The sequence below is a fragment of the Bombus bifarius genome, unplaced genomic scaffold (genome assembly GCF_011952205.1).
Source record: "Bombus bifarius isolate JDL3187 unplaced genomic scaffold, Bbif_JDL3187 scf7180000010271, whole genome shotgun sequence".
Taxonomy (NCBI): domain Eukaryota; kingdom Metazoa; phylum Arthropoda; class Insecta; order Hymenoptera; family Apidae; genus Bombus; species Bombus bifarius.
In genome coordinates this window covers 2,830,134-2,854,435 of record NW_022885586.1, presented here as the reverse complement: position 1 = coordinate 2,854,435, position 24,302 = coordinate 2,830,134, and the positions used below count along the sequence as shown (strand labels likewise).

The window sequence follows — 24,302 nt, the reverse complement described above, 5'->3', positions numbered from 1 at the left end:
AGGCAGATCGTCTTATCTGCCCGACGGATCATATACAATGTATCGACGAGCGCATAGTTGTCGCCAAGCAGCGAGCTCTAGGAACGTCGATTTTTGTCCGTTACGTTTTCCACGCAAGAAGGCGGCATACGTGATCATAGGCGCGAACGGTGACGTGACCCGAGCATAGTCGTCTTCCAAACAAGACAAAGAAATGATCGCAGGGCAATCAGTTCCTTCTGACGAGTCAAACGATATACATCGAGAGGTCTGACGAGCAAAATCAAAATCGTATAGTCTAACGAATTCATTGAGATTCATTCAATATCGTATTCAATTCATTGAGAGATATCGTAAAGTCGAGTCAACTTTCTGTACTATATTTACCATATTCATTGTAAAACAATTTGTGGCGTGTTCATCATATTATTATCAAATATACTATTATATGTTAACCTGTTAATACAGTGTTCCATTCATTGAACCACCTCTGTTATCTTAATCGAAACAGGGGAACGACTATTTCGCGGCGTCGATTAACAAAATCGTAGCGAGAATTTACGCCTTTCGCTGACGCGTTTTCCGCGAACGGTCATAACATTGTATGTGTATCATCTGTAGATCTAAATATCGGGGCCTCGGTAATAGTAGTAATATCTTCAGTGTATAGCGTATACGCCTACTTATTACTTCAAAATACGGTGTTGATCAATTTGACTTCTGAGAAACTCAGTTATGGACGAAAGTGGAATCCCGGAAAAAGGCTTGCTCGCATTGAGGCAGATGACTTTATGTAACACGCTGCTGTTCCTCGTAACCAAACCTCTATTATTAGTCGACCAATTTTCTAATGGCTCCGATTTGCCTGATTTGACGACGATCCAAAAATAAGCCAAGCATCGCCGCGCCCACTCTAAACAACCACGAATTTCTATTTAGCTATGGCTCGCGCCCGTCCCCCTTTTTCCTAGCAATTATCGCTAATTGTCCGCTGTTCGGCCCATTGAAATTGTTCGTTTTCACTCTCGGTCGAGTACCGGCTGTTATCGATCGTTATCGAGTTCGCAGTTAGTTTTCTCTTTTCTTCCTCCGCTCTTCTGCCTGTACTTCTTATGCAAAAATTGTACATTGTACATTTGCCACGTTGCTTCTCAGAATATGGTAAGATTCTATACGATGACTTGTGGTCATCGAGTCAGGAGCACCCAAATGGTGTCAGGATTTTGCAACCATCAGGATGACTGTTAGTATCGTTCAATTTGCTAGTAAAATTAAGAGATACGAGGACAGCTAAGAAACAGTTTGTTATTTACGATATAGCGTAGCGGTTAAAAAGAAATGAAACTTTTCTACGTGAAACTAATTGCATGGCAAATCACTGTACGTTGCAGCATCACGCAATGACACCATTTACGATTAAGCGATATTTTTGCGAGTGTTCTGTCAGCCCCAATTGCTTCCACGAGCAATATTCTTCCAGGTCAATGATAAGAAATGTCAGCCAGCGACTTTTATTCAACAGCATTTTCCTAGAATTCCACCGTGATGAAATCCTGGCTCTGAGAAATTTCCACGTTCAGAGACCAATCTTGCTACCATGGAGATTTTTGGAGGAACAATATAGATCCAATTTTGCAAGAGGAAAAGAAGTCCTCTGGTAAAATATAACGCGAGAATACCACAAAAAAAAAAGGAATTTCAGTGATAATACCAGCGCAAGAACGTCAAAGGAAGAGTAAAAAAAATAGCTCAAGGCCAGAAAGAAAAATGACAGGAATATGTACAGAAGAGAAACAGAGCAATTAACATCGTAAGAAATGAAAACCTTACTTCATGGAAAATGTAAATGAATTAAGAGAGCGGCACAAAAGATTTACTGCTTTACATGGAATAGCACGATCGGATGGCTTATTAGCGTAAAATTAAATTGTGGAAACCTGCTCGTCCCATTGTCAAACTCGTTACTGTTACGCAAGAGAATTAATCAGCGTCAGTGACATGTAACTTGTAATTTACAAAAATTACGTTAATACTAGGTTGCGTAATAAGCTTGCCTTTGAATTTTTGTTTGAAAAAAGTGTCACAGATCGTCAGCGTTATATAACCTTATTTTAATTGTATGTTGTTTTCGTAATTAACGATTAAAAGAAATCTCTGCATAGATCCCACTAACTCCGACTGACCGACTATAACACTACATAAAAATATAAATTTACGTAAACGTTCAATCTATTTACGATATTGCCAGCTGATAATTTACTTCGATCGTGCGAGGCGCAAAGGAAAGGAACGTTTTCGCGGATATGTGAAAAAGGGCGTGAAAAAATTCAAAGACCATCTGGAGTATCGGCGATTATTTATATCTTCCGGTGGGACCAGCGAAATAAGCCAATGAAGGAAAGCACATTGGTCTCGAATATCGCGCACGCGAAGATTAATCCCGTCGCATCGTTCATCACTGCCACCGGCACGCCTGCCCTTTTTGTAAAACGCAGGAACAAAAGGACACGCGCGATAGAGAGAAGCAAAATCGGCCATTAATCACACGTTCGTCCGGTGTTCTTTTGCTTCTTCATAGCGACACTCCGCTTTTGCAAGCGGGCTGCTCTCACTCGTACTTCCCATTCACCGATGCGACAGACTGGAAATCGCGCAATATTTGCTTTTTGTTGCGTCTGTTTCAGCTTGTACACCCTCCGACAGCTGCTGTTCGAGCGTGCCTGCTCTACACGATTCAAAAGCAGTCCGATCGTTCTCTCGCGACAAGAATTTGCATACCAGTTGACTCGTAACACGTTCGCGTTAATTCCTCGTCACCGCGCGTCGGAAATTGTAAGATACTTGCAGCGTAGATTTGAAGTAGAAAAGTAACTTTCAACTTCTAACGATACTTTAATTTATTTTCTATATATATATATATATATATATATATATATATATATATTTAATAATTTTTCGACAACCTAGTCAGATCAAAACGAAGATATTCATCGTGGAAGTTGAAAGTTTCAACGCGTAATCACTGTAGCAGCCGCTGAAAACATGGCTTTCCACAGACATATTTTAATCGTCGCGCAGATTCGACAGAGAGCTATCACGATGGATTAAACTTGACAAATTCGTTCGTTTATCAGGTGATGCCTTCGTTTTTGTTTTTGCTCGCGAGCGCCAACAGCGTTTCTCGAGAGCGTCTGAACGCGGCGTTCCAGACGTGACATACACTCGTGACGCGGCTGTTTTTAACGCCAGGCGACATTCATTAAACTGAAAAGCAGTGTTTCCTTCTTCTTTCGTTTCCCTCGTTCAACGAGTATCTCTATCCGCGAGGCGAAAGAATCGCGAGAATAACCGCGTCAAGTGAAAACGACCAATGAAAAACGCCACGGGCAACTATGGCATTAACGTTCTATTTTGTTTTAATCGCCCATTGCCGGTTTATTGGGTGGCAGCTTTCATCGTCCCCTCTGCTAGTCCGTCTGAAATAAACTGAAAACGCTGACGGTTGATCGCAACTTCGCCGAACGAGCCAACTTACGTGGTGCCCCTTAAAACCGAGCTGTTTCACTTGGAAAGTAGTTGACGCTTTTATTAGGACCGTGTTTAATCTCGACTCTGCGTTCCTTAATTAAAACCAACTTGCTGACTCGTTCGCTAAACACCAGGCGAAAGTAAAAACGTCATCTTTGTAGAGAATAACAAATACGACAAAAAGAAGAGCAGATCGAAAAGTAACGTTTCTTCCTAATCTTAACGCGACGCACACGCGTAAAAGGACAAGAATACGATTCGTCGCTACTTTCTCGAACGAGAAGACCTAGTACTCCTTCGAACCGTGCCATTTTATCTGGTCGGTGCTTCACGCTTTTATCGGGACCGTAATTAATCTCCACTTTATGATCCTTAATTAAATCCACCTTGATGACACTTGCAAACACGAAGTGAAAGCGGCATGTTCTGCCTCGTAGACAATCGTAAGAATAAGAGAAAGGGAAATTGAAAAGCAACGTTTCTTCCTAACCCTCTACGAGGAGGCACGCGTGACGTTCTGGCGAAATCCTTAGGCGTAAAAAGAACAAGAGTACAAACCGGGTGGCAAAGTGAAATCGAAGAAAAGCTTCGTAACAGCTTCCTTCGTACCTCGCATTTACCATGCCAACCCCTTTTTCGGTTCTACAGGCGAATACGTACGAGAGGAAGAAGTGTCTGCTGGATAGGGGAATGATTTAGCAACCCCTCGTTTTACGTCTGAAGATGTGGCCTGGTTGAAAACCAAGTTGAACGAACCCTCGCGAACCTTGGCCACCTACGTTGACGCGGATCTACATGAGAATATAAACGCAACCGTGGCCGCGTTGCGCCTCTTGACCGTAGGACGATGATAAATGGTGCCATTTTATGGGCTCACCCCGTCCCATGAATGTAGAGCCTCTGGTCGAACTGGACACTCCGTGCTTACTACGTGAAAATTATACCCCATAAAGTGTCGGTTGCCATCAACCTCGTCGCAGCTCGTGACGACCAGAACACGATCGAGAAATCTTCAGAAGTACTCTAGCGAGACGTTAGCGCTTCGCGCTTCTTTTTCACCGGTTGATTTATCAGCTCTATGCTTCTCCTTCGGCTAGGCTTGTAATGAATTTCCATTCGCAAATCTTTTTCATGTTATTGTAATATATTCTCGTTCGTAAGTGTTATTTGTTATTTTATACATATGGCCTGTGTTGTCAATACCGTAATATAGATCGTTATCAGTCATGGGTTGTAAACATAAAATTAAAAATATATATAATATTGTAATATATTCTCGTTCGTAAGTGTTATTTGTTATTTTATACATATGGCCTGTGTTGTCAATGCCGTAATATAGATCGTTATCAGTCATGGGTTGTAAACATAAAATTAAAAATATATGTAATATTGTAATATATTCTCGTTCGTAAGTGTTATTTGTTATTTTATACATATGGCCTGTATTGTCAATACCGTAATATAAATCAGTTATGGGTTATAAACATAAAATGTTTTCTCAGATTATATCGATTGCCTGTATCAATTTCAATGTTCATACTACGTTCTTCGGTATATTTATAATATAGATAACGCAAACTATTATAAGAAATGACTAAAAGCAAATAGATGTTATCTTTTTATGAAATCAACGAACGATAAACTCTAGTTAATTAAAAATTTGCCGACGATAATTATGAAATAAAGTGCACAATTTATGGATCGTTTCGACGAATCTTCTGGTCAAATTACACCAGCTATCCTAATGCACGAATATAGCAATCTTTTACCAGTATATTCGGATTGAACAACAGGGTTTTTCGCTCGATACTTCAACGACAGCCTATATCAGGGTTTAACCAGTCCAGCTGTGAAAGATTACATTGATCCATCATCGATGAATCTACCGAACCGTTTATTTGTCTCCTCCACGTGGTTACCTTGACTATCATTTTTCCATCGCACGGAGATGATGGAGCACGGCTATATAACCGAGTCATCATCCTGTCCTCGGTATCTCGATCCCCGCTTGCTTAATGATTCCTTCACAAGCCGGTGACCAAAGAGCGCGAATCTTGAACATCCTTGTGCAAGCCAGTGATTAATCTGTCGATTACGAAGATGCGATTATCGGATAACCGATGAATCATCCTTACACCGGTGCACAAGCCTAGGAGCACAGTGGATTGGATATCGATGTCGGGTATAATTATCGATGAAGGCGCGGTATTCACCGACACGACACGTTACAGCAACAAAAATTAACGTTACTAATGATGATACATCGTTTGCAAATAGCGTGCATGACTCCTAAATTTTTGCCATCTTAACGCGATTAGTTTACGAAGGACGAATAATTTTAGTTGTTGATAGACTACGGAGTTTCGTACATTTGTGGGAAATTTAAACGATTCTTTTATTATACATGTATGTTTGCAATAAATGTCTCGTCGTAATTTTTCTATACATTTTCTGATTCTGCTTTCAAATTGACAAATATTGGGTTGGCAATTAAGTGATTGCGGAGTTTGTCATTAAGTGGTATTGAAAAAATCCGCAATCATTTAGTTGCCAACCGAATATAATCGTGACAGTCGTGTCTCATTGCGATGCTAATGCAAAGTGTTTCACGTGACATATAAAATAAACATTGAATAAATATAATAAATAATAAACATATAATAAACATTGAAGTTTCCTACGATAACTGTTGAAATATTTTCACGAGTCAATCGTCTTGTAATCTGCCTTGTCTTGCGTTAGCGTATCGAGAAGAAAGATTGGCTGACAACCTCGCGGTTAAGACTGACTGACAAAGTTCCCAGACACAAAGAGCCATGGACGTTTCGTACAAAGTGGATCTTTCTCTGTTTGCAGGGAACGAAACTATGGATTATTATGGAGTACTTGGGTGGCGGCTCGGCCCTGGACTTGATGAAGGCCGGTAACTTCGAGGAAATGCATATCGCGGTGATATTGCGTGAAGTGCTCAAAGGGCTGGACTATCTTCACAGCGAACGAAAGCTTCATCGCGATATTAAAGGTGAATTTACTTGTCAAATAGGAAAAACAATTAGACGAAAAAGGGAATTAATGGGTTTAGCTTGAAATAGCACGGTGGTATCTTTCGTGACTCGAACAGGATAATAATTTCGATCGTCGCAGGATAATTGCAAATAAAAATTTTGTAACTTCAAGTCACGTACTCAAAAGCAACGAGTTCAATGAATTTTTGTAGAATTTCCGCGTGATTTTCACGCGTCTTTAAATCTGTGCTCTCTCTCCGAAGCAAAGTTGCATTTATTTTGAAACATCTTACAAACTGATCATAGAGACTCGTTTCTAAGAATTTTCCACGATTTTTCGAAAGCCTAGAAGAACGTAAAGTATATTTATTTCTGTTTCTGACTATAATTATTGTTTGCCTTTCAGCTGCAAACGTTTTGTTAAGCGAAATGGGCGACGTGAAGCTGGCCGACTTTGGTGTGGCTGGACAGTTGACCAATACGACCAGCAAACGTAACACTTTCGTCGGAACGCCATTCTGGATGGCACCGGAAGTCATCAAGCAGGCTTCGTACGATTCGAAGGTAATCATGCAAAACCACGGAGAGCGATAATATTCCCGGGAATTCTGGATATTTTTCATCTTCGCTGTTTCTCCTACTCGAGGCCATTGCTCGCAGGCTACAGTCCGGTCACGTATCCCAGGAGATTTAATTTTATTACCTGCCTCTGACTTTCCATCCCTGGGTTCAACGTGGTTACCTTGTTTACCTGTTCGCAGCCTCTCTTGCAGACTTTAATCTACCTCCTTTCTATCCGCACACGCTCTGTGTACAAGAAAAACCATATACCGAAGACCCAGCAATTCTTATTACATTCGTTTCAATAGTAAAACAAAAAAAAATCAATTTAGGAGCTTTTTAAAAGAGGTTTCAAGTTATTAAAAATTAATTACATGGAAATTACGCACATGGAAATTTCTCTTTACTTCGTTGGTACAAAAAGAACAAAGATTATCACGATCGTTACAATTATCGATTTAAATGTAACTTAAATATGATTTAGTTATTAAAACGCAACAATTTATTTAATTCGATATTCCTTTTATCTTGAGACTCCACCAGAAAGCTCCTCGGTTATTAAATTAACGCGAGTGCAGGTTATCCTTTGAAAAAAAAACCATAGAATCCCGTTATCCATGCCTGGACAGTCCTCGTGAACAATTTCTGGAAGATGCAAAGAACGGTCACGTTGTCATTATCGCGTGATTAACACCTGACGAGTCGTAAAACGAAGAACGCTTATTCCACAGGCTGACATTTGGTCGCTAGGCATCACGGCGATCGAATTGGCCAAAGGAGAACCTCCAAACAGCGAGCTGCATCCTATGAGGGTCCTATTTCTCATACCGAAGAACAATCCGCCCCAATTAACCGGAAATTATACGAAGCAATTCAAGGAATTCGTCGAGGCCTGTCTCAACAAGGACCCTGAAAACGTGAGTTGATTTTCACATGCAGCGACGATGTCTTCGTCCAACAGAAGCTGCGCGCACGTATCGCTGTACTAATTTTCGCTGTACGAGCACGTACTTCGTCGAGAATGTTCGTTAGAACTAAAACTGTCGTACTGGAGCTTACGTCTCTAAGTAGATTCAGCCGTCAGTAATCAGACTTATTCTCGTCATACGCTCCGTTCCGTATAATTACTCTCTCTATTCTCGCGATTCAGAGGCCAACGGCGAAAGAACTACTGAAGTTCCAGTTCATCAGGAAGGCGAAGAAAAACTCGTACCTGATCGACCTCATAGACAGATACAAAAAGTGGAAGTCGCAGCGCAGCGAGGAATCCGAAACGGAGAGCGAAAATTCGGACTCGTAAGTTTCCATTTTCGTCCGACAGTTATGACTCATTGGCTACACCGTGGATGTTTATGCATTTGTTGGAAATTTAAACGTAGAAAAATCTGCGGAACTCGTACTGTTATGTGCAAAATATTCACACACACACGCACACACAAATCAAAGCATTCGTTGTAATATTTAATACTCAATAACTGAGGTGTAGCTATTTCTATGAAACTGACTGGTTTGATATGCGGCCGAGAGAAATTGTATTTCAACCAAGAAAATTATATTTCTGCGTGTAACGTGTTGAGACAAACACGCGATGAAATTTAAAACGAAAATTCTCATAAGACGCGATTGTGAAACCAGTTATTCTGACTGATGGATGAAGGATGATTATCCAATTTCTTAGGTTGTGTTCATGAAAATTTGAATTCGCACGGACAACTGCAGTCCGTATGTTCGTTCCATATGTCCATCAACTTCTGAAGCATGAGTCGGAAATACGGCGATTTTATCGATTTCAGGGAGGAGTCGAAACAGGATAGCGACATGGACGAGCCATGGATAATGACCGTGAAAGGTCCTCACGGGGTGAAAGGATCCGTGGTGCCTATGCTACCGCTCGACGAACAGCCAACCTCGTTGACCATCACACACACGCCGAATCACAGGTCCACGAATCACAATCAGCAAACGAAGCCACACGCGAACGGTGCCTCGAGATCTCCACCGAAAGATTCCACGTTGAATCATTACAGAAGCGAGTCGAGGGATTCTGTACGCGATGGCCAAGCGAAACACACGCCGGTGAGTGTCCTCTGTTTCATAAAACTGCGATCGAATCCGATAGCCGGGCGAAGAGTGTCTGACGAGTTAAAGAACGAAGAGGTAGAGCGTCTCGTAGACGAGCTACGGCGGACAGGCAATATCCCGTCGTGTGACGCGAGGCGAAGTCGTCTCGATCGATGACTGTTTTTTAATATCGTTGGAATTTAATCGTATGTTTCAGTCCCGACCGCACGAGGCTGCGCCACCGCCGCCCGTGGACACGCGAGAAAAACGAGAAGACCGAGATTACAGGGACTTCAATCGGGATTCCTCGTTGAGGGAATTGAAGGAGATACGTGACAGCAGAGACAGCAGGGATAGGGAACGTGATAGAGAAGGACGAGAAAGAGAAAGGGACAGGGATAGGGACAGAGACAGGGAAAGGGAATTCAGCGCGAAAGAGAAGAGGAACAGTAAACCGGATGTACCTGTCGTACCTATGGTGGACCATAGGCCCGGTGAAGACAAACAGAGACCAAGGAGCTCGCAGGAACTGAAGCATCCGCGGAGCGCCGCTCTTTCCGGTGTTGTTTTACCTCTCCTTTCCGAGGTAAATGTTTCTTCTAAGGGAGCATCGAATGTTTCCTGTTGTTCTTTGAGATATAGCTGAAACTAAAGAAAAGTGGAAGAAAAGCGTAGCCTCTTAAATATAACAGACTCGAGTTTTACTTACCTTTTCGCTTGTGAAAGATTGCACAGAGAAATATAGAAATCTATTCTCCGTTCAGCTTCAACGGAAACATCAATATTCGGCAAGAGACAATAATGGCGAGGGCGGAAGCGGCATTGGCAAGAACGGTGGCGCGATAGAGGAACTACGCAGCGCGTTCGAGACAGCGGAACGCACTTCGCCAGGAATGACCGAGGCTCTTATCAGGGAACTCTTTAAGTCTTTACTTCCTGCCAATCATTCGGAAGGTTGTCTGTTTATGCTGATGGAAAAAGTAATTCTAAGGTAACATTGAACTTCAGCAATTTGCCCCTTCAACGTAAATCGCGTCATCTGTTTTCAAAGATTTTTATCGCATTAAAGGAATTGCATACGTTCATTTGTTTCTCTTATTATTTTCTATCATCGCAGTTTGTTAACTTGTTAACCGAATCGTTCCTCGATTAAGATCTTCTACGATCATGGAATGAAATATTAATAAAGTGAAACGAATTTCAATTAGAATTCGATTTCAGCCCTGATAAACTGAACATTACAGCAGCGTATATTTACAGTAAATGTTTTGTAGCTTCAAATTGGTTTCGAGATTTATTATTTTATACAAATGTAAAACGTATAAATTCACGTATTTTCGCGAATCGCTGTATGCCCCAAAACAGTTAATTAAAAATAATTATTCGAGTTAATCCGTCTTCGCTGGTTAACAGGTTAACAACTACGTCATTGTATTTAGCGCTTCATTTGCATCATCAAAACTATTCATCAGAGTATGAAGTTGTAATTTTTTTCAGGGATACGTAGGGACGCGAGAGGGCGAGGATTCGCAAGAGATTGTGGTCCGAAAACATCCTAACGTTGTAACGATTCGTTATTTCTCGTTTAAACAGAGTTATTATTCCGTATGATGCCGGTACGTTGTTAACCGGATCCGAGCATGAGAGAAGAGTAGAAGAAGAACGTCGCTGCAACGGCCAGGCCGTTTTCTTTTCCTTCGGTCTACAGAGACTAGACTCGACAACAAAAGCTCGTTGAATTGTAGCTTTTATCCGATTATCCCGTCTCCATGTCCAATTCAGCGCGAAGTGCTCGTTAGATAGAGAGATGAAAATATTATAGCGACATTTTGCCGCACCAAAAATTCACTCATTTTATGAACGATAATATCGACTTTTTCCGTTCAAAGCAGAGCAGAAGATTTAGAGATTTATCTACTACAGTAAAAGAAAAAAAAGCTAGAGAAAAGTAAAAAAAAAAAAAAAAACGAGAAGAAGAAAATTATACCATCCAATTGCCCTCGCGCGAGGGTTACAGTTACCGTTAAATCTTAAAAAGATATTAGCTCCCCTCCCCCCGATCGTTAAAAGTTAGTATTTGGAAAAAATTAAGTAAAAAAAAAGTGCAAGAAAAATGTAGGAGATAGTTGAGAAATATTTTTGCAAATCGTGCAACCACCCGTTCAGGATTCTTTGTACGTTCTTCGTGTTCGGTATCGACGCAACCATAAAAGAGCGGATGATATAGCGTAGGGTACAACCGTGGTCCGATGGATGGTGAAAGGGTATTCGTTGAAGGGATCTTGCCTCATTGTAGATACATCCGGAACGTGTACTACCATTACGATTTTACTATGACATCATAGCCGAATCGTTGCCAGTCGCAGTTTCTTTCGAGCGAGTATTCGCGTTCGAAGATCGCGCTTTTAGCGGACAAAAAATTCGAAGATATTTATTTTAAACCGTAGAATATTCAGTCCAGCAACGTAGAGAAAGATTTGAAAGTTAGCAAAGGGAAAGTGCTGCCCTTTAAATAAATGCCTTCCCGTTGCATCTTGCGTTGGTGCACGTTCCGGATTATGGAAATAAAATCGAAGGAAGGGAGAGTGCCTCTATGTCGGAGGCTTTGTAAATATGTATGTAGCACGATAAGATAGTCTTATTGTTCTAACGATCGACGTCTCTGCCAGTCGGTTGCGCAGCTCCGTAACGCGATCCCGTTTTACCTTGATATTTCTAGTACTGTTTTTCCGTGATTGAACGAAACAATGAGAAAAAGTGAGAGAACAATGGTCACGAGAAAATTCATGCGTTTATGATCGAGGTCCGAAGCGTACACCCGGTTCGGGCGAAACGAAAATTAGTGTAAGCAATATTGATCGAGTAGTTCATGCGAATGGTAGTGCGCGAACCACACGAAAATGTGCTTTCTTTTTCTTGAGCTAAAGTTCTTCCACTAGTTTCATCCGGGATAGGGAGTTCTTATAGTCGAGCCGTTCCACGATCGAGCCTGAGCTGTGATAACTTCCGCGGGACGTCGGCACTTAATCCACGTTGTTTGTAAACTAATGTATTTTATAAAGTATATTATATAGAAAATGAAAAAAAAGCGGATGGAAAGAAAACACGAAGAGATTCCTCGTAATGATCGAATAGACAGAGAGGTTTAACAAGAACGAGGGAGTCGTCGTTTTAACGCAGGATAGCCGCAAACGAAACGAAGTAGCTATTTGCGACGAACGATCGTTTCTGCGGAACGTTTGCGCGCTGTCCTGCACCGTGGAACATTAGAAACGGAGGAAAAAGCGCAAGAGGGTGATAGAGTGCGAGAGAGGGAGAGAGTGAGAGAGCAAGAGGACGCGCGTATGTGTGGAATACAAGAGTGTGTAAGAGGAGAGAGACGATTAACGACAAAACGAGAGGAAAGAAAATACGAAAAAATGTTTAGCGCTGCGCAAAGGTGAAAACTAGCGTAAAAATTATAACGAGAACATAGTATTAATTAACAGGGAGTCGTGCAGAAAAAGAGAGGCGACTGAGAGAGACCTAACTATCGTAAGCCCGCAATACAATATCACGTAGTTGCGTTTTATTCCAGTCAGCGAGGCGATCAATGGAAGAGCCGTAAACTCCTACAATTATTATTGTAATATTGTCAACGACGACGAACGAGATAATTGTTAGTACGTGAACACCTCTGATCTCCGCTCTACCACACCCCCTTTTATTCTCTTTTCCGACTCGTTCTCCTGCCGCCTATAATATTTCTTTGTTTTTCACTCTTTATTTCTGGCCCGAGATCGAAAGAGGAGACACACGAATACACATACAAATACACACACGCGCGCGTACACACACACACACACACACATACAGAAATACGTAGGAGGACTTTACTATTCTTCAGTTGAATTTACATTAGTTAATATCACTACACTCTATTGTTAATATTATGGATTTATTCGTCTTATTGTTGTTTCACCGTTGGGTTAGGTTCTTTTCGATGACTTTTACGACGGTCGCTACCCCAGTCATCCTCATAAAGCTGCCATAAACGCTTACCGGCTACGCTCTAATAAAGAACTCAGAAAACTCGAAAGACTTCAACGAATTATCTTCCCGTATCACTTCTTCCGATCCTTTTTGCAACGAACGACACCGATTCTACGAAGAGAAGAAAAACAACTTTATCTACAATTGTATTACTCGTGGAACGTTTAATCCTCTTTAATAGCTTTAATTCCTCACAAGCATGCCTGTGAAATTGTTTAGTCGCGAATCGAACGTATGGCTGTGTAAGCAGTATATGTTTTAAAGAACGTCAGGGATCTGAGGCGTAGCGGTCGATCTTAACATTCAAATCTGACTAATCGTTAAAAGGAATAAATTGTAATTCTCGAAGGGGTGGTTCACTGCGGATTATTCATGTTGTACGCGAGTATCAACCTTTCATTATCGTTCGACGGCTTTCATTTCCCTTGATAGCAATAAATTAGATAGCGCAAGTAGACGTACCGATAGCGTTTTTAAGAAAAACGGAACTGACGAATGAATTATTTAGAGACGCTACCAATTATTAAAGAGTTCTAGAATCGAAATATTCAAGTTTATCGCGAGTCTCTCTAAATTTGTGCACGCTCGTACTTCCGCTGAAAGCGGATTGAAAGTAAGCAGATTTCCACGTGAAACATCAAATCGAAACCTCGTCTCTATCGAGGTTTCTATCGTGTTTTACTTATATTTTTGCATAGCCATACGTAACGTTATAAGAAGCTTTTTACGTTCCCCTTTCTACTTTTCTTTTTTATGTTTTATTTTTTCCCATTTCTCGAACGTTCAAGCTACTTTTCCCTTGTAAATCTTTCGACAGATCATCGTGAGAGAGCTGTGATTTTGAATTTTATTTTTGAAGATCGTTTTATCTTTCGCCAATAGGGAGTGAAAAATTCGAGAAACAGAGATCGCTACCGTTTCTCTTAGCAATTTCAAAGAAGCGCTGAAGAATAATCATAAATTGCACCACGTTCAATCCGAATTACGTGTCCTACTGTAACCAGCACTCTTCTTTGTATTATATTCTTAGCTATTATCCATAATATATTCACCGTTATAACATCGTGGTAACAATAATATTACCTATCGACGTAGAATATAAATATATAAATATATATATATATTTTTTGTATTTTACTTCTACCTTGGCTGCATTGGACTGTATCATATTGATTATATGTGGCATGCTAAGGGCGTGTACAAATACGAAATAAAGATCAAATAAATTACGATCGACGACACTCTGTACGTTTCTTGAACCGCGTTTTATCATCGATAAAACAACAAATGTATACAATTTAGAAAAAATTTAATAACCATAGAATACATAATCCTTGTAAATATGGAAATTAGAATATTATTTTCGTTGCTGATTCAAACGACTTAAGATATAAATGCGTAATGTATGCTACTGAATTGTAAATTTCTTGGAGAGACAAGGCTGCACACGCCTCTCTTTTTTCTTTCAAAGACTATTTTGGAAAGAACGTTCTTTTACCGAAGCGACATTCTTGCGCGTGATAGTCAGATATAGGATCCGCCGTGGAAGATTTATATGGATATTCAATACCACGAGGTAATTGGAACATTGCAAAACAATACACGTGAAAACCCACGTGCAGTTGACGGTCGCGTTTCACCTACGCTGCAATTGGCAAAATCTTGCGTCACCTTCGACGATTCGATCATCCTGGGTCATCCTTCGCGCGTTAGCAATTTTATCTTGTCATCCACTCGCCGCTACTAATTAAAGCCTCGAGCCATTCATTTTTTCAAGCAGAAATATTCAGGAAAGATACTAACCGCAAGACATAAGAGGAATCACTCGAAGAGTTAAGAGGAAACCATAAAAGGAAACAGACAGTAAACCCAACAATTCCACGGGTATTAAAAACGAAGTCCAAGGAACTCGGTGACTTAGCAAGGACAAGAAAAAGAATAGTATAAACGTCAACATATCTTTTTATTTAAATAAAAACGTTACTACAACACTGCGATATTCAAGACTTCAATTAGCAATGGACAGTTCATAGAAAAATAAATAAACTCCTCTTTTGCCATCAATAAACGAACAAAGTACAAGCAGAATAATATCAATAAGAAAATCGCACCGCCTCGTTTTAAACGCAGTGCACGAACCTTCTTTATCACGAGCCCGGTCGATAAAAGTCAGTCTATGGAAGTGGTCGGACGTGATTGCTGAAACGCGAGAGTACACTGGTGGAAAGCGCAGGTCTGCCAGTTCGCGGGCTAGGTGAGGGCGGCCAAGGGGGATTAAGAGGATAGGGATTTCCTCGACGCGTTTCGATGCGGTAGTCGACAGCATCCCGCGGGTGGTCGCGATCGAACAGTCAGGGGCGGGAGAGCTGTCGAGCAGAGGGTTCAACGAGGAACCCCTGTCTCCTTCTCTCTCCCTCCTCCTTGGCCTGTCCACCACGAATTCGAAGGTAGTAGGTGTTTTCGTAAAAGAGAAACTCGCGTTCGACACGTGATCGCGGATAAAGTCGCCGGACTCTGGTGCGTCCATTCGTATCCCTTAATTGATCGTCGGCCGATTTTCTCGTCGAGTAAACGCGAAGAGGACGACGACGCCCATCGAAACGACTAATTCGAGGGAATTGAAGAGGCCGGTCGAGCCGCAACCTCTCGAGGACAGGGAATCCTGGCACGCCTCCAACCTCCGTCTCTTCGACGACGCCGATCTGGCGATGTTCGATGTCAGCACAGCAGACCGCGAAGTGTGTCGTTGCTATTTTCAGGTAGTACGTATCCCACGCTGCCACATACGGGCTCCGCAGACTTCGTACAGCTTTTGCAAGCTTCAAGGCCTCTCCTCTCTATTATCTAACATATACGCTGCCAGTAAATGTTGCTCGGTAGCTAGGAACGCGCGCGACACTTTCAGGCTCGCACATTTCTCGTCTCAACGCCAGACAGGCGGCTAGCCGATTGATTAACTTTTCACGAGACGACCGCGCGCCTATACGCTTCCGCCGCGCACGTGCTCGCTGAGAATCCCCGCGACTGGAGTCGCGTCTCGTGCAAACACCTGGCTTGCCGGCTCGTAGAAGTATACAACGTCCTTAAGCTTCGATTATCCTCCGATCAAATTCAATGGGCGTGGATGGCTTCCGAGATAGCGGAACGCGTAATGGATTGGTGTTGATATCGTATCGGTTATTGATAAAATAATTGTCGAACGCGAAGTTGCAGCGCGTTTCTGTAGAATATGCGGGGAATGTAGTTTCATGAGTGAGAATATTAAGGAGAGGAATCTTTATAACGTAGCAGAAATGATGTTTCATAACTTGGGATAATAAGTCACGTTGTTTTATTATTATTATTATATGGAATTCTAAAATTAAAGTAATCCTTCGGTGACGCCCGAAAGTTGCAAAATATTTCTTTTGTAAAAAATCGAGGATATTTCCAGTTGTTTTATTACAATTTTATGACAAATTAATATCGTGCGTAGCGTGCTATGCTCCACATATTATTTGACCGAACTAAAATTAGAAGAAAGAGGAGATGGAAAAGTTAGACAGGTAGAAATTTCAAAGAAGAAACAATCATCTTCGCTCGATTTATTCAAGTTTAATAAAAACAAAACACGATAGTCTAGTACAATTTATCTAAACCAGAACGAAAAGAGAAGAAGAAATAGAGAAGCTAAATTGGTGGAAATTCACGATCGACCGATATTTAGATCGGTCCGACGACTAGCGTTCGGTAAACCATGACGGCACATAGTCGCGTATAGGTATTTACGCTTTAATTACTTATTTTTTTTCTCGCCGCTCCAAAAAACCACCGATGTGTAATAGAGTCTTTTGTGTGTCGAGTGCTTCTGTGTGCGCGCGTAAAGCGCAACGATCGTACGTCAAAGCCGGCAGTGAATCTCCGCGAGTCGCAGAGCGCGGACGTTACACCGCGGCGAAGCCACGTGAATACGCTACGGTAGTGCAGCAACGAGCTCCTTCGATCTTCTTTACATTTTTCCGCGTCTAACTCGCGCGTTTCACCACGTGGCTGTCGAATTCGTTACAATTTTCGAAAAAAAAAAAAAAAAAAATGCTCATTGCTAGTACACTTACAAGTGGCTATAGTCTCTAACGAACACCTATCGTCTACGCTTTGTTCCTTCCAATTCATGTGCTATATCTCACGAGTTCTCCTATTAAATAAATAAGCGCGTCGTTTAGTTATCAAGTTAGTTGAATCGCCCAAGCGTTGCTGACGTTTACCTTGTAACGTTTTATTTTTATCAAGATCGATACGATTTGCCGATCGAAGCGAAGCTGACAATGCAAGTCCGGCGATTAGTTTACTACAAACCGTAGAACGAAAATGTTACGACAAAGGTGATTTTCGTTTGAATATATTCGTTCGTGACACAGTGCGTCTCCAATGGGTTGAACAAAGTTTGTTAAACCGAGAAGTAGTCTCAGAATGCTCCTCTCGGAGCATCGAATTATTCCGTACTTTCTTTTTAATTAGAAGTTGCGTCTCGGAACACAGACGGTGCTCCTTGCAATTATGGAAATCCATATTCCGGTTCGACGTAAGCTCCTGTATTCTTTCGAATTAATTAGCGACTTAATTGCCAGACGAATCCCCAGTTTCGGTCGTAACGAAAGCTTTCGAGTGCATCCGATGGAAACGCGCTAGTCTCTACAGTGACAACGAGCACGAGCGCGCGATTCGATTTAATTTCTCGCCGTAGGTATTCGCCAATGCGAATAGTTTCTATGATTTGAACCGTATCGTCTCTCGAATGGAACAGACGAACTCGTTTCTTTACGCTTTTCTACCCGTAATACGATTCCTCGTGCTTACAAAAGACTGAAAAACCTATTGTTGCAACGCTGTATGAAACGTAAGGCGACACCCTTCAATAGAAAATTAAAAAGTCAAGGGAAAATGACTTGCAGAAGCAAGACGCTTCTGGAGCGAACATCGAACTGTTTGAAAAATTCGTAGTGTGTTTCGTCAATGATACATATTACTTTATATATACTTGTTGCAAGTGATACAGCGTATTCGTTCTACTTGAATACTAAAAGAAACTAAAGAGAAATATGTACGTGAAATAGATTAAGCGTGAAGACCTTTTTCAATAAAATAATTGTGGATCTTGTGTATCGATGGAGAGCAGGCATAAAATATTAGATTTTAACTATAAAGAATTCCATTAATTATATTCAATTCCGTTTGCTGAATGAGTCGCTCAGAAGGCATGTAATCAACTCCATAAATTAAAGTACATAGAAGACTGGCGATTATAATTATCTTTTTTAATTTCCTTTGAAATTTATCATTATTTGTGCTATCTCCTCGCGATAAATAAATTGATAAGAATGATATTTCTTTTTTGAAACGTTGAATATTAATCACGACAATATGAAAGCAAATAAGAAGCTATTCTTCTGTAGATACACCGGTTAATTTTCCAGCTCGTAATTGTCGAGCGAAAAGAGTCTCGAACCGATTGCCTGAGCGCAATTGTCTAATGTAAGTCAGGTCGTGTATTGTCCTCCTTCTAATCATAATTGATGATTGCGTAATCAGAGCTCGAAAATAGGCGTCTCAACAACGTAGTACGGTGGGTGTCACAGAGAAAAAGTTATCGTTAACGTTTAGCTCTCTGTTTAGGAAATTGGGATCGTTGCAGTTTAACGCGATTGAAACCGGAGATACGTCGCGAGTGAAGCCGCACAAACGAGCACACGAACTGTAGAAACTACGCGCGTCGAAAAAGGGAATAAAAAGCTCGTAAATCTGATGAGGAACAGGTTCTCCTATACGTCTTTCGGAATATGCAAAGTGCGAGAAGCGCGCGAAAAGACAAACTTTTTTACGAAATAGAGCGACTCCAAGTTTTTTATACCAGAACATATCTATATTTGTAGACCCTTTTTTCGACATATTTATTCTGCAAACGGTATTTTAACAAGGCGCGAGTGTGGAATGGATGAATCAAATAAAAGAAATTACATTGAATACTGCAAGATTTTATCGGCTAAGAGAAGAAGAAAGGAAGACCGGTGTCTGGATCAGGACAATTCAATTAATTATCGTGTACACGAGTGCATCGTCAGACGCGTCCGTGTCAACGGATAGACGTTGTTTTCTCGTGGAATGAATGAACGTGACCCTTGGAATTCTTATGCGGATGTAGAGAGTAGACGCACGTGCTTCGTGAATCGACCAAGATTTGTGATGGCCGCGCGTGCCAAACGCTTGGAGGAATCAACCGTTATGACGTGATCCAGCAGCGAGAGGAGACTTTAGGTGGAAGTAGCTCAGGAGGATTCCACGACTATTTTAAGAACGTCGATGAGCATAGTTTCTGAGAGAAAAGTGGAAACTGACACGCGCCGGCCATCTTCGATAGTCGATAATAATACAGCGGAACAAAAACCGAGAAGAAAAACAAACATCTCCGCGTAACAGCTTTTAAATTTTTTACTATTTTTACGATCGAGTAGTGTAATCGTGAATATAATACGAATCAAATAAGTGGTATCGTAAGAAAAAAAAAGAAAAAAAGGGAGAAAAGAAACATGGAGGGACGATCAAAAATCGAACTTGTCCGCGTGCCTTCGAACGAGCGCGGCGGTAACTTCCGATCCGTGGACGGTGGCCGTGGCAGTTATAACTACGTTCGTGTAGGCACGTACTGCCCGGAACCGGAAGTTAAAGTGGTAGTTTGCGACAGCAAACCGCCTATCGAGCAGAATCGGAAATTCAAAAAGTACGTACACCACCCTTCCTTTCTTTCGCTGATACTGGCAATTTTGTTTCTTACTAACGATAAAATAACGTTTCAGGCACTTGGGACCAGTTTCGAAATTGCTTAGACGTCGCCATCACGCGGCATATCTCGCAACAAAATCCTGTGATAATATTTATAACGTGAATAGAAGTAGTAGCTCCTTAGATTGGAGGGTTAATCAAACGACAAACGAGCAAGGTAGGCAATTGTTCAGTTCCAGCGATCGCTTTATCGTAGCGTGATACCGTTACTGTCGTACCAGCGTTAAAACTACACGAGCAGCATTCTAAATTATTATTCCAGGCTTTCAATCCCGTCAAAGCAGCAGCCTTGATTGGCGAGTAGGAAGATCTATCAACAAGCTACATTGGAGGGACACTACGCGCAGCGCGGAACAGCTTTCGAGAAGTGGAGCAATCAGTTCTGATCACCTTCAAACATCCAGTACAAAGTACTCATCATTCTGTTACATGTACTTGACGTAGAAACAGCGGCTAATAGAAAATACCAACTCCGCAGGTCGAAACTCATTTCGTTGTTACGAAGATTGTCTCCGCGAGTTTCTCGTCCAGGAAGCAAAAATTCCTTGCAAGCCTCCCCGACGATTTGTCCTTGGGTGCAGGTAGAGTACTCGACAGAATCGATTAACGATGGATTACGAGAAGATTCGCAGGAAAACGACGTAAGCTTCCAGAGAGAACTGCAGCTAAACGAACTAAGGAAACGCATGGCTGGAATCCCTACCACTTCTCAGGTGATTTGTTACAATATATATATATATTGCATTCCGTATGATAGAAACGATCGCTCGTTGTTTTAAGTCGTGTGGAACAAAGGTAAATCGAAGGCGTGACCGTTAATGGTTTCCTCGTTGAGTAACTTAAAAAGAAGACGCAAAAACATCCCAGGTTAACAGCCTTTTGTTATCGAATGTTATTGACAATGCGAACGGTCAATGGGGTAATGTTTACCAAAATATTTTACGTCCCAGGTCACTACGAAAGGACTTGCTAAGAATGACAAGGAACAGCAAAGCTCTTCGAAGGTCAAGATACACGTACAACAAGCAGAAAATGATTATACTAACGCATCGCAATCGTAAGCCTCATTTTTTATTTCATTTTCATTTCTTTCTCTTATATAATACCTAGAAGAATTTCTCCTCGCTTTTGCATCGAACAAAAGATTCAAAATCTTCTCCTTCAGTACCCTTTATGCTCTAAAACAAGCAAAGTACTTCGAGATCCCTGCATGCGACCTAATTGCACCTAACGTTAGCTTGTAAGTAAACGTAAACGATAGATGTATGACACCCAATAAATAATTGACAATGTTTTCTGCACTGTGGTCTTAATCTCCACCTTAGTTTTCGTAAGACGCACGAGTACCTTGGTTACTTGCATCCCTGAGTCTATCGAATACTTAACAGGTTGGTAGAAATGAATAACAAAGGAATTGCTCGATGATAAATACTGACAATTTTATTAATATGAATACTATAATACACGTAAACAGACGCGTTTTGTCCGCCACTCATTATACAATTGTCAACTTGATCAAAGAACATACGAGACGACATTAATCGTACGTGTAATTACTATTCATAATATGTACAAATCAGATTGTAAAAATAATCTGTACAGTAATGATTCACGTATTTGTGAACACGACTAGTAATTAACCTTTTGTAAACAAGACATAGATGGTTGTCCTTTGCTGGTACGTGAATTAATATTCCATCTTGCTCTTTGGGATCCACATAGTCTATGGTATGGTCTTCGGATACATGACTCGTGTTAAATTGGATTATAACATCGAGAGCTCCGACGTCGGAAGGGTTTAAATCGTCACTATCTTCTTCCCGATCCGATTCCAAAGAACAATCTAAAGGGTCGGACAAATAATCTCCAATGTCGGACACGTCAGAATCATCAGTATCTAGACTTCTAGCTAATTTAGGTGGCGATGGGTCTTCCATTGCTGACGAGAAACCCTGTTGCGGTAAACTTTTCTTCTTCGAGCGTGGAGATTTCCTTTTACCCATCTTCTTCAAAATATCATCCTCGTCAATATCTTCATCCTCCTTGGTGCTCACTGGAGTATTACATCCTGATTCCGTGCTCTTAGTTGGTATCGACCTTTCTTGACCCTCTCTGCTACTAGTTTCCAACAAATCTTCTTGCGTTTCATCGTTTCGACTTGAATGTTCATTACTGCTGGACTTTTGTTCACTCGAAGTATCACTCGCATATGATTTATCGCATATTAACGTATAACAACCTGTAGACCATCTCTGAAGCTCTATTATCATCCTAGGATTCATAGTTTCTTTTTCCGGTACTAGATCTAATTCCGTGTAGTCTTTTAACAATTGGAACATCGTGATAGATTTAAACATATTGTAGAAAGATTTTAATAATTCGGGAAGGCTTTCTTCGTCTGCCACTTCGTAATTACAAACATCGGGTGGTCCAACTCTTTTCCAAACGATAGTATCGGATGACAAGTCTGTTACAATTTTCTCATAAACATCGTCTTTCAGAAAATGGGATAAAAATGTGTATGATTTATGTTCTATGTCGTGGTGAACTTCTCTAACTATTCCAGGGAATAAATAACATTCTGATATCCAATCCTTCACAGCTACTCGATCGTTTAATGGTACTATGTAATTGCTTTCTACGTCTGATCTTGGTGATCTACTATCTTCTTTAATTGGCCCATGAAACCAACCGTTGATCGACCAACGCGATTTATCAGGTGTAGTTACTTCAGCCACTTGATGATAAGAATTATTGGCAACTTCAAAAAATACAAGAGAATTATATTCTGGTATTAAAGATTTTACAACGTTTCTAGGTACTCCATTTCTATCTGTGTCAAATAAATCCAGAGTTCCTCCATCTTTTTCAGACCAATTTTTTGAAAGGTACAATATAAAAGCAATTCTACGGTCACCCGAATTGTCATCATGACATAGTAAATAATCTGTATCGTAATAGCAAGAACTTGACATGGATATTTTCTGATTAAGCTCTATCTTTGTATTCCGTTCCATCCATGTTGTTAAATCTGTTTCAAACGTCTGATATAACAACTTTAAATATTCTGTGTCTATGTTAGCAAAATCCTTGGTTTGTTCAAACTGAAAAAGGTCCATACTATTCCTTCTACTTTTAACATCCAACAATTCATTCTTTATCTCATCCATAAATTCTTCGCTGCTGATAAAGTTTGATATTCTGCACACTTTAAATGGCTTTGATATAATTTCAAGGTTCTCTATCTTCTGATCAGTACAGTTGTGCCAATTTTCAAAAAACAATTGCTGGAAGTCAGATGAAAAGATAAAATCAGAAATGATAGATTGCTTTAACTTTTTTACCCGCGGTTCTTCCTCAGCCATTACTCTGTACCTTCCTTGAAACGGTCAGTTAGAGAATTTTTACTTATATATTCTTATTCTATCAGTCTTTGTCCCTTAATTCTTTGAATCAACAATACATATTCTTTATTAATTTTATCTACAAATACTTTTAAAAATTTGTAAACTATATCACATTTTTCCGCGTATATAGACAGATATGTAGCATTACATGTTTTAACTGCGTGCATTCATCGTCTGTGATATTAAGTTTCCCGTGGAAAATACAAATTCTATTCGATCTCACGTTTTACTTCTCTCCAAACATTATCCTGGAAGGTTATCGCATTTCCACACGGTTGTAACAATCAGCTAACAGTGATTGTTGTAATTAGATTTTTATTTACGAAATTAATATTTCATTCTTCGTTAAGATGTAGTGTCGATGATAGAAATATCACAGTTTGTCTAAATACACTCACCAGACGATGCGGTCCTTGCTTTTCGATACATGCGGCCCACGTGGTCGTTCGACCCGCACGTGTTCTGAAAGCAGTCGGTCGAAAAATCGATTAATAAAATCCAGCTTGCGTCGTGATCGCATCGATTCTTTGAATAAACGATCGTTCATTGAATTACATTACTTCTTCAACAATTACATACCAGAAATTGCACGTGTGTCCAAGTTTAGAGAATTAGGTCTGCCGCTCCGTATCACCACGCAGTTGCATTCTGCCCAGGGATCGCTACTACCGCTGAGGAAAACGTTGATTCGATCGAAACCAGGGACGTCCTGAATTATTTGTGAACCCTGGCCATAAACTATTTTCCTACTACGTACAATCGGTACAACTCGCACTTAACCTTATTTCACACCGTCTGACGTCATAAATTTCCTATGATTCAATACCGCGATTATTTAAAATCGTTAAACTACGTGGAATTTTCATTTAATGTAATTTTAACAGACGAATCACGTTACACGTATGATAAAGTT

The 24,302-nt window shown here is 40.7% G+C and overlaps 3 protein-coding genes across 11 annotated transcripts in view; 2 read left to right on the top strand and 1 right to left on the bottom strand.

Moving 5' to 3' along the window:
• Positions 1-11,142, top strand: part of LOC117216331 (serine/threonine-protein kinase 25) — a 115,445-nt gene extending 104,303 nt beyond the window's left edge. For all 6 annotated transcript variants that reach the window (XM_033462972.1, XM_033462969.1, XM_033462968.1 and 3 more), the window contains 8 exons: positions 6,364-6,529; positions 6,919-7,076; positions 7,805-7,990; positions 8,224-8,369; positions 8,867-9,149; positions 9,352-9,720; positions 9,899-10,125; positions 10,632-11,142. In XM_033462972.1, the coding sequence (XP_033318863.1) occupies positions 6,364-6,529; positions 6,919-7,076; positions 7,805-7,990; positions 8,224-8,369; positions 8,867-9,149; positions 9,352-9,720; positions 9,899-10,125; positions 10,632-10,641 (1,545 nt within the window). In that variant the 3' untranslated portion in view covers positions 10,642-11,142. The remainder of the gene's footprint in view (positions 1-6,363; positions 6,530-6,918; positions 7,077-7,804; positions 7,991-8,223; positions 8,370-8,866; positions 9,150-9,351; positions 9,721-9,898; positions 10,126-10,631) is intronic.
• Positions 11,143-15,444: 4,302 nt separating this feature from the next.
• LOC117216330 overlaps positions 15,445-24,302 on the top strand; it is a 41,660-nt gene continuing 32,802 nt past the window's right edge. Inside the window, exons 1-6 of one of the 4 annotated variants that reach the window (XM_033462964.1) lie at positions 15,445-15,925; positions 18,819-19,920; positions 19,997-20,139; positions 20,245-20,392; positions 20,461-20,695; positions 20,933-21,039. In XM_033462964.1, the coding sequence (XP_033318855.1) occupies positions 19,730-19,920; positions 19,997-20,139; positions 20,245-20,392; positions 20,461-20,695; positions 20,933-21,039 (824 nt within the window). In that variant the 5' untranslated portion in view covers positions 15,445-15,925; positions 18,819-19,729. Of the gene's footprint in view, positions 15,929-17,224; positions 17,528-17,549; positions 17,728-18,818; positions 19,921-19,996; positions 20,140-20,244; positions 20,393-20,460; positions 20,696-20,932; positions 21,040-24,302 lie in introns of those variants that run through there. The other 3 variants (XM_033462962.1, XM_033462963.1, XM_033462965.1) reach the window with 3 other exon arrangements.
• Positions 21,358-24,302, bottom strand: LOC117216333 (prolyl 3-hydroxylase OGFOD1). The gene is made up of 2 exons (XM_033462973.1): positions 23,969-24,302; positions 21,358-23,851 (listed from the first exon to the last, which is right to left on the bottom strand). Exon 2 carries the CDS (start codon positions 23,345-23,347, stop codon positions 21,539-21,541), a length of 1,809 nt encoding a protein of 602 aa, XP_033318864.1. The 5' UTR covers positions 23,348-23,851; positions 23,969-24,302; the 3' UTR covers positions 21,358-21,538.

Excerpts from the sequence above, each read along its gene's own strand:
- LOC117216333 (XM_033462973.1), bottom strand. The coding sequence starts at position 23,347 with ATGGCTGAGGAAGAACCGCGGGTAAAAAAGTTAAAGCAATCTATCATT.